Source organism: Kryptolebias marmoratus, linkage group LG1, assembly GCF_001649575.2.
Source record: "Kryptolebias marmoratus isolate JLee-2015 linkage group LG1, ASM164957v2, whole genome shotgun sequence".
Lineage (NCBI taxonomy): Eukaryota > Metazoa > Chordata > Actinopteri > Cyprinodontiformes > Rivulidae > Kryptolebias > Kryptolebias marmoratus.
In genome coordinates, this window is record NC_051430.1 from 26,450,763 (window position 1) to 26,460,103 (window position 9,341).

Here is a 9,341-nt window from a genome sequence, read left to right on the forward strand (position 1 = left end):
TTTAAAACAGATACTGACTAAAAAGATCTAAAATAACAGATATGTACTGAAAATTCAACCACAAATGTAGCTGAAAAATGAATGTAGTCATATCAGAGATCAGTGTATTTAACAGGACTGATCTAACGGAGCAGAAGAAATTAATAATTATTACAAAACGGACCCAGATATGAATGTTGAGCAGCTCTGACCTCAGCATGAATGTAGCGAATCCAGACCTTTAAGGAGCTTTATTTAAACATTAAATTATACAATCTGACAAACATCCTCGTGTCCATCTCTGACAGTTTCTTTCACCTTCGACGATCCGAAACAAACAAACTTACAGGACGTTTATCTCCAGCTCAGCTGCTCGGCTGATTCAGGAGGAACTGAACCAGAAGCCTGATGACGTCGTCGTTCAGGCCCACCACCTCTCCGTCCTGCACGCCCTCGTACAGCCGCAGGCTCTCGGTGCCCCACAGAAGGTTCTTTCTGGGGTTGCCGGCGTCGGTTTCCACGGACAGGGCCACGGTGTTGAGCTGGTAGCAGAAGAAGGAGAAGAAGTGGCCGTCCGAGATCACGGCCTGCGACACGAAGGGCCTCGCGACGTCCTCGAAGTTCCAGAAACCTGCAGAGGCGAGAGGAAGGCGTGACCAACTCCTTCACCTAAGCTCTGTAATTAAAAGTTGTGTTGGCTAACGTCACCCAGCTGAGGCGGCCATCATGAATTGGACTGAATCTAAAAGGTTAATCAGCTGCAGACGCACATCAGTGATGTGTTGTGACCCCTCTCCACCTCAGCGCCGTCAGCGACTCACCCTGATACATGGCCTGAGCTCCAGTCCAAGCGAAGAGACTGGCCATGGCGTTGGCTCTGAGGAAGACCTCCACCTGGTCCGACTGGCCCATCCGGGCCAAGCGGTTCCTGTGGTATCTGTCCGGGACCAAATGGAACTGAGTGTGACCATAACACGCCGGGTCTGGTAGCTTTGCACCTGTTGATGAGATCAGGAGGACATTTTTTCATAATGATGGGGATAACCTGGAGAAATTATAAATCATCTACAGCTAAATTAAAGTGAATTAATCAGAAACAAATTATGAATTTGTTTCTGAAACAAATTATGAATTTGTTTCTGAAACAAATTATGAATTTGTTTCTGACACTAAAATGACCATTTCTGTATTTAAACTGCTGTTTAAACCGGTCCAGTATTACAAAAATGCATTTTATTAACCCAACAAGTCAAAGTATAAAATCCTGACACATTTTTCTACATCCTTACACTTTTCCAAATGACACTCGTCCCTGAGCTTTTATTCTGACGAGTTAAAAAGTCGTTTATTGCAGTTAAGTTTCCTGCACAAATCTTTAAATGTAAAGATGTGAAATGTGAATCTGTGACCATTTCATTTAAACGATTCCAAAACAGGACATTCACTAGCAGCCTTCGGCCAGGAGAAAACGTGTCTGTCCTTTTTTTTTAACTCTTTATTTTACCATTTTAGCTGAACAAACGTTCAACCGATTGACAAACAAAATAATCGGTAGAGTTTCAATTAAAGAGAAACGGTCAGTAAATTTTAAACTGTGTGAAAACTCTGGACAGATTAAGGCTTAAAAAACCCCATTAAATATTACTTTAAAAAGGCCACTATGAGCCCAACAGTACCACAAACCTAGATATATGATAAAAACACATTTATTAGTATCAGAAAAGAGAAATACTGGGGGAAAAAAATTGGTTATCTACACTTTGGCGCCTCCTAGTGGGATGTTATTGTAATTAAAACACAACAACATGGTTTTAACCCACAAAGATCTCCTCAGAGGAAGTGGTTAATAAATTATTTCAGCTTGAAGGACAGACTTGTCGTTGTGAATGTACCTGTGAAGATGTGATTGGCGTACTGTCTCCTGAACAGAGGCATCAGGTTCGGCGCGTATGGGACCTCTGGGACTTCGGCTGCGTATGAAGCCTCCAGCGGGGTGAACTGAGACGTGTTAAAACAGGAAAGCGAAAGGGTTTTCAGGAAGAACTGGGTGCACGCAGGACGCCGACATACTGGCAAACTCTCTGTTGATGACCTCTCTGGAGTAAAAGGGTTCGTACCTGAGGCAGCTGCTGAGTTATCCTGATCTGACTGAGAGGCTGGTCGTCAATCTGGAACCTGTGAGGCTCCGGGCGGCCCTTACGGTGCCCCTTCGGGATTATCCTCTTACCTCTCCTCCAGTAAAAGTTCACCTGTGGGCTGATATCTGAAAAAGAGGAACAAACATTAGACAGAAAATCACACCTGTAGGGGACTAAAGTCCTCCACGAACAACTTAACATCTACGCTTTTCCCTTTTTCTCTTATACTACTCCTTTTTTGTAAGTCTTAGAGACTTAGACTTCTTATTGTCTAATTAGAGTTTGTGATGTCGTGGAGAATCCAAAATGGCGGGGAACCAGGAAGAGGAGAGCCTGAAGTCCGGAAAACGTGTTTATGGGACAGATAAGTTGTTAACATCCAGGCCTGCAACATCCTGTCTTCATAAAATACAGGAACAATACGAGTGTCAAAGTAAAACATGCCACAATTAAAAACAATAATCTGTTAAAGGATCCAGACTGGAAGGAGCTGAAGCTTCAGGGAAATTAGGAGATGTGGTTTTAACTTTACATCCAAATTATTGTTTAATTGTTTAATCACATAAATTTGGGAATTGAAACAACCATGTTATACTTTTCTTGAATAAAAAGTAAAGCCAGAGTGTCAGTGTGAACACAGATTTACTGTTAATACGTTTTGAAGGTAGGTTTTTCTTGATAAATTAACTAAATTCTTGCAAAATAGTTTATTGTAGGATTACTTCCCTATGGAAGGTTATTCCAGATGCTTTTTTGCGTTTACTGGCGCAGATATAACATACTCGGATCGTGTTTGTTTTACGTCTGCTTTAATAATCTGTTTATTTAAGGCTCTTTTGTTAAGACGGTCATTAAAGCAGCACTGGAATCCAAACCCATTTGTTAGTGTGAGTCCAAATCTACAAAATTAACTTTCAATTCAAAGAATTTACACAAAACGCAAATTACAGACTTAATTATGTTCAACTTTAACCACTCTGAAGTGAAGAGAAGCACCAAATTTTAATGTTTAAGAAATTCAACACGTAAAACTCTCGCATCTACAACAGATTAACTGTTTTAATTTAGTTTTTACCATTTAAGGTTGCCGCCACAGCTTAGAAGCCTCACAAAAATGGCTGAAAGTCAGCTGATTTAAAATAAAAATGAGCTGGATTTATGTGGTACTAGCTGAGAGTCATTCAATACACGCGTCTGTTTTTAAAGTTTGACCAGAACTACAAACTACAGCTGTCATTTTTCACCACGTGATCAGTTTAAAACCCAGTCATTAAATAAGGCGGGCGATATGCATTCCTCCGATGAACGCTAGGCCTTTAGTTTCGTTCATCTCTTGCCTTAAATCTGAGCCTGAGTTAAATCTGTAAACAGATTATTCAATCTGCGCTGGAAAGTTTTGTTTTTGATTAAAAATTCGTACCCAGGCTGGAGAACCGGAGCAGCGGGCTGAATGTGGACAAACTGTGGGTAAGTTCGGCCACCAGGTTCCTGAGGAAAGGACCGACCAGCATCTCCTGCCGTCTGAACGTGAAGGGCGGCCGCTTCTTCGCCTTGTGCCAGTGCTCCTGTAAGATCACCCGGGTGACCAGAGCTCGGACGTCAGCGAACGCAGCGTCGTCGAGCCCCGGCGCCGCGGTCGAGGCCGGGGCGAACTTCTCGGGCAGGCCCGGGACGTACGCGGTCTTGGTGAAGTGCTGGTACCATGTGTCCGCGTTGCGAGCGAAGGTCTGCGGGTAAACGATGAATTTCAGCCGCTGGATTCGAGTGATAAGGGACAGCTTCTCGTCGACGGGGGCGGCGCGGATCTTCGCGACGTGCTCCTGGATCTGCCGCAGCCGGGCCGACTTGCTCTTAGCCGTGAGAGAGGCGACTACGGGCGGGTACGCGGGTTCTTTGGCCGCAGCTTCGGTGTGGACGAGTTTTTGGTTTCTGAGCGGAGGGAAAACTCTCTGCAAGGGCAGTCTCATGCGGGCCGCCATGTTTTTTCACTGTGACTTCTTTTTTTGGTGTTTATTTGAGGTTAGGAAACAACGAATTGGCACACTACCGCCCCCTGCTAGTCAAGAGTGAAAACTGCAAGCACAAAAGCGCCATTTCTGAATTAAAAGAAAGAAAAAAATTAGCAAGACAACCGATTTAAACATAAAAATGCAATTTTTTTTAAAGATTCTACTTAATTTATAATAGTTCAATATATGAAAGTAATCGGAAAGTTAGAGAACTTAATAAACTATACCTATTAGCATTTTTAGAACACTTGCTCTTGAAGCGAACCCGTGCGCACGTGATCAACGTTTCATTTGGGTTCCCCCTGAAAGTGTCGTAAAATCCGCGTTTCAGATATTATAAGTGGGCTGGTAAAAAAAAAAGTCCTAAAATATCTAAATTTGACTTTCACTACCACGTTTAATAATTCGAGACAGTAAGGATCGAAGTCGTTTCCAACAAGAATGTAGAGAAAGTAAACTTTTTTATAAGGCCACGTCTTTAGCTAGCTACGGTGAACGAAGTTTAAGGACAGCTTGAATATTTACACGAGGTGCTTGAACGCGGCATTACGTTGGTAAATAAGATTCGAAGTTTTCAGCACAGAAAGGGTGTTTTTTGTGTAGTAAACAAAGTTAAATCCTGATTTTTTGCAGCTTTAAGCAGTAATAGCCAGGTAACTAGCTATGTATATGCGTCATATTTTACGATCGCAGTTCTTCGGGACCAGATCGGCCCGGTTCTGTCCTTTTCTGCGCGTTTGCCGAACAGAGGTATCTGCCCTAATGACAACAAACCAGCTGCTGGGTTTCATAAACATTTTCTCTTTGTTTACTGCAGCCGAGCATTGTCACAACACGACACTCTGTTGGTGGCTGTGAGGGGAAGCTGCAGTGTCCCACCGACAGGAGGTTTGGTTTATTCTTTAACTCAGCATTAATGTTTATTTTGTCTCTTGTGTCTCTCTGACCCCTCAGAGGTCACTTTGCACCAAGACTGATGAGGTGAAGCTGGCACAGGAGGCCAGCAGGAGGTATGGCTCCCCAGGTCCAACCATCTTCTCCAAAGTGATTGATAAAAGCATCCCTGCAGATATTATTTACGAGGATGACAAGGTAACCAATCAGTGGCTCACATGGCACACCTGGGATAAATGAAGACATCATTAATAAGCTGAGATCCTGAATGTGCTTTTGTGTGTCTTTAGAGTTTGGCATTCAGAGACGTCAACCCACAGGCCCCTGTTCACTTCCTGGTTATTCCAAGGGTCCCTATTCCTCGAATAAGTGCAGCCAGAGACGATGACGCCCAGGTACTCTCTCTGTGTGCGACCGGGTGAATTTCTCCATTCACGGTAGACGAGTCAGCGTTTAAAAGCCACCACATTCAGGGATTTACATCCAGTCGTTTCAACGTGTTCTCACATGGAGCTGTGGGTTTGCTGATGTCGATCGTTAGGTTGTAAATTAAACCCAACAACAAACAAATCAAATAAATCTATAAACCAAATGAAGAAATAAAAGCAGCATTTGAGCAACAAAGTATCCAGGGATTCTTTTGCAGTCAGTAAAAAATAAAATAATCGTCTTATGCCAGTCGTTTACTTGCAGAAAATGCAGCTTTTCTGTGCCTTTGACCCATGAGAATAATAAAATAAATGCCTCAGCTTATACAACCAAAACAAGATAATTTCAGTTTGAAGCATTTTGCTGTAAACCCAGAAGCTGTTTTGTAATTTGCACCGAACACATGATGATCATGCTCACAGGTTGCTTTTCTTTCAAACTTTCAGCTCTTGGGACATTTGTTGATTGTTGCTAAAAACGTGGCGAAGCAGGAGTCCCTTGCTGATGGTTACAGAGTTGGTAAGTGGTTTAAATTCAGTTAACGAACGTTACTGATGTGGAAACGCGGCCTGGTTATTGACCCGCGCTCCGAATTCTCAGTGATCAACGATGGAAAAGATGGATCTCAGAGCGTCTACCACCTTCACATCCACGTCCTGGGAGGAAGACAGATGTCATGGCCGCCAGGGTGATGGTTTCATTTATCACTGTGCAGAAGTCTTAAACGACCCTTTGTTTCTAAACAGATTACTTCCTTTTAAAGTGGTCTTCAGCCACAGTTTTCTGCTCTTTCTGAAGGTGTGTGATTGTCACAACACTGATTCATCCTTTAGTGTTTTTTTAGCAGCCATTTTTAGGCTTAAATAGTTCAAAGGTCGGTGTTAAAAAAGTACTGGTCAAAACAGCCAAACTGTAAAGCTCCAGGAAAATCTAAATAACTGTTGCTCAATGCTACTTTAAGGAACGATAAAAGGAAAGTCTGGTTCTTTACAAGCACTGACTGAAGACTTTTGCACAGTGTGTACCCCTCCTCTGTCGTGTTTCAGCATCTGTGGTTTGATTTTAATCATTTAAATAATCCTGAGACAACGTCTGACGAAAGAGAAGTTTATTTTCTTCGATGTTTTCTCTGCTCAGAGGAAATAAACAGACGTAAATGTGTCAACTCTGAAACATAAGAAAGAAAAATAAAGTTTCTTTTTTAAATTTAGTTTTGGTTAAAGTCGCCTTCTTTTACCAAATGCTGCTTAATCACCTTCAGTAGATTATTTTAGAAACATGGTTTTAGTCTTTTTACATTTTCAGATGTTGAAATCCACACATTACATCGTTTTATTTCAGCTGAAAGCTGTTTTTGTGGCTCAGCGGTCGGAGCAGTCGTCTGAGAGAGTTGGAGGTTTGATTCCCGGGAGCGGTCACATGTCGAAGTGTCCCCCGGGCAAGACAGTGAACGCCTCATTGCCTCCGATGTGCTTCATCGGTGTAAGAAAACACTGATTAGACTCTATAAAATGATTCATTCAGATTAGCTTTGCAGAGAGTGCTGTGTTGATGTGTGTGGATGGATAAATGAGGGCAGATTGGGTTCTAAAGCACCAGAAAGTCATCCAGAAGTACGGCCCATTTACCGTTTAGTTTTCAGTCATCGTTGTTCACCACGGAGATCAGCACGAACTAAATCCTGACATGTTCGGACTGAATGTCCGACTTCAAACTGCTGCCACAGCAGGAACTGATAACGATGTTCTGAAAACGAGACAAGAAGCAAATCTTTAACTTTCCTCTCATAATAAAACGAAAACGTAGAAATTATCTGGTTTAGGAGGCAGAACACACGTTTGACACTATTTTTCTTTTAAGATATGTTTTTTTTTCCTGTCTTGTCTGGATTAAATATGAGTGTTTTGTGATGTTTCCAAATTAAAAGGTTTTCTTTTTAGTTTTTCAGGGTGAGGGACTGGATGTGGGAGTTCTCTAAATAAAGATATTTTTATTTATGTTCAGCAAAATATCAATAATAGCATTTTTACCTATAAAACATACTGACAAACAGGTTTTCTGCGCTGCAGCAGGAGCATACAACAGACACCTCTCCTCCAAACATCAACAAGAGGTACGAGACAAGACCAACACGACCACCTCCTAAAGTGACCCAGAAACCAAAACTAATGCCAAAAGTCCTTATTGTCTGGGATTCTGCAGTAAATGGTATTGATCATCTCTGTAACAAAAATACAACAAAGGTACTCTGTTTGAAAAAGTTTAGAAGTTACAGAAACCCCAAGTCGTGAGCAAGCTGAACATGTTGATGTATGAACGGTCAAAGCAGCTGAAATATGTCAACGCAGGAAAACAAGAGGAGTGGGTGGTGTGCCTTCTTTTGAAACTTCAAAATAAAAGTTTCCCCAAGCAAAGTTAAGACAGATTTGAAGGTCTGAGTCTGCAGCGATCTCGTCCCACGTGGGGAAGAAACTGCTGCAGAAAGGGTCACTAAAATGATTATTTATGAAAATAAAGTCGTCTCCTCCTCCGGGCAGAAACTTCAGACGACTTACATCTGTGAGGAACGACAACAAACTCGAGGACAAAAGGCATGTTTTATTGATCAAAAATGTTCATCTCTCAGCTCCCCAGGTGCAGCTGTATTCAAGTCATACAGGAAGCTGTGTTAAACATCAGGTCTGCTCCTTTTGTTGAATTTAAAACCAGACCATTATTAACACCCAAAGCCTTGTGATCCCTCATACAAAACTGCTCCTTAGTTTCTTCAGAGGAAACACCAACAGTTCAGGCTCTCTAAAGCTCCTGTGGGATTTTTCTGGCCGCTCGGAGGACATCTGAAACGCTGACTTTGTCTCCGAACTCCTCCTCTCTGTACTCCAGGAAATATCCCTGCAAGGCGACAAAAAAACAAAAATTTTTACAAAAACTGTTCTGGCTGTTGGCTTCATTGCTGTCCGTTTTACCTGCTGCCCTCGTCCGACGACAAAAACCCCGCCGAGCACGAAGCCCTCCCCCAAAACGTTTCCGATGAAGCCTTTTCTGAAGGCCCTCACGCCGCTCAGCCACACTCCAAGACGCAGGAACGCCAGGAGCCCCATCTTCCGCTCTCGGGGCCCATAAAACCGCCTCTGCAAAGCAAAGGAGCCTTCAGCCGGACACGCAGATCAGAGCGGTTTTTCCTAAAAACAATGAATGAGTTCAGAGTTCTCCAGAAACGAGGAGAAGAACTGGATGAATCTGGTCCAGAGAGGAGTTCCTCTGATATGTTTTTGTCTCCGGGTCAATGCGTCACTTCATTACACCCAAAACACTCCACTCACCTCATCGTCCAGGAAAACCTCGCCGCTAAAAAAGGGCCTGAAGTTCTGGACCTCGGTGCTGATGTTCCCCTTCACCACAGCATAAAGAGGGAGCCAGAGCTTGTCCAGCTGGGGTTTCAGAGAGGACAGCTCTGCGGCCTCCTGCACAAACAGACGCCATCATTAAAGTCCTACACCTTCTGTTAGATGGTTTTAGGACAAAATACATTCCAAAGGGTCCTTGGAGGAATGCATATCACACACCATCATTCATGCCAGAGTTTTAGATTAAATCATCTTGTGTTTAAAATAACGGTACACTCAATCTCAGTCTCTCTCAGAGTGTGTGTTGTGTAGGAGTCTCAGCTACTACCACAGCAAACTTTAGCTCAGTATCTGTAAAACTGACTGAGTTTTATGGGGCGCCGTTTGTAAAGGAGCTTGTGCTCAAAATTCATGCCTAAATGTTGTCACATTTAGCTTCAAACACTGTTTAAAAATTTAGTGTTGATTTTCTGATGTCACTTTTTACAACATTTAGCTAGTTACATGTAATTGTTACAGCTACATGCTAAATATAAATCTAAATG

General features: G+C 42.6%; 3 protein-coding genes across 3 annotated transcripts in view; 1 reads left to right on the forward strand and 2 right to left on the reverse strand.

Annotated features, from left to right (window-relative positions):
- Positions 1-215: 215 nt before the first annotated feature.
- Positions 216-4,131, reverse strand: mrps30 (mitochondrial ribosomal protein S30). Its single transcript, XM_017412178.3, has 5 exons — positions 3,538-4,131; positions 2,097-2,242; positions 1,872-1,977; positions 801-977; positions 216-610 (listed from the first exon to the last, which is right to left on the reverse strand). The coding sequence occupies exons 1-5, from the start codon at positions 4,094-4,096 to the stop codon at positions 345-347; spliced, it is 1,254 nt and encodes a 417-aa protein (XP_017267667.1). The 5' UTR covers positions 4,097-4,131; the 3' UTR covers positions 216-344.
- Positions 4,132-4,451: 320 nt separating this feature from the next.
- hint2 (histidine triad nucleotide binding protein 2) lies at positions 4,452-6,659 on the forward strand. The gene is made up of 5 exons (XM_017412175.3): positions 4,452-4,876; positions 5,081-5,218; positions 5,311-5,415; positions 5,896-5,968; positions 6,050-6,659. Exons 1-5 carry the CDS (start codon positions 4,790-4,792, stop codon positions 6,139-6,141), a joined length of 495 nt encoding a protein of 164 aa, XP_017267664.1. The 5' UTR covers positions 4,452-4,789; the 3' UTR covers positions 6,142-6,659.
- A 777-nt stretch (positions 6,660-7,436) lies between these two features.
- The window catches only part of LOC108233623 (peroxiredoxin-like 2A), a 4,094-nt gene continuing 2,189 nt past the window's right edge, over positions 7,437-9,341 (reverse strand). Inside the window, exons 2-4 of the mRNA XM_017412196.3 lie at positions 8,773-8,913; positions 8,416-8,580; positions 7,437-8,341 (exon numbers count right to left, since the gene is read on the reverse strand). Coding sequence (XP_017267685.1) covers positions 8,246-8,341; positions 8,416-8,580; positions 8,773-8,913 — 402 coding nt within the window. The 3' untranslated portion in view covers positions 7,437-8,245. The remainder of the gene's footprint in view (positions 8,342-8,415; positions 8,581-8,772; positions 8,914-9,341) is intronic.

What these genes read in the sequence shown, in the direction of transcription:
- mrps30 (XM_017412178.3), bottom strand. Translation starts at nt 4,096, where the DNA reads ATGGCGGCCCGCATGAGACTGCCCTTGCAGAGAGTTTTCCCTCCGCTC. An exon ending in GCTCCGGTTCTCCAGCCTGG is followed by an intron (nt 2,243 to 3,537) that starts GTACGAATTTTT and finishes CCTCTTTTTCAG; the next exon opens with ATATCAGCCCACAGGTGAAC. An exon ending in CGCCAATCACATCTTCACAG is followed by an intron (nt 978 to 1,871) that starts GTACATTCACAA and finishes TCTCATCAACAG; the next exon opens with GTGCAAAGCTACCAGACCCG.
- hint2 (XM_017412175.3), top strand. Translation starts at nt 4,790, where the DNA reads ATGTATATGCGTCATATTTTACGATCGCAGTTCTTCGGGACCAGATCG. An exon ending in TTATTTACGAGGATGACAAG is followed by an intron (nt 5,219 to 5,310) that starts GTAACCAATCAG and finishes GTGTGTCTTTAG; the next exon opens with AGTTTGGCATTCAGAGACGT. An exon ending in TGCTGATGGTTACAGAGTTG is followed by an intron (nt 5,969 to 6,049) that starts GTAAGTGGTTTA and finishes CCGAATTCTCAG; the next exon opens with TGATCAACGATGGAAAAGAT.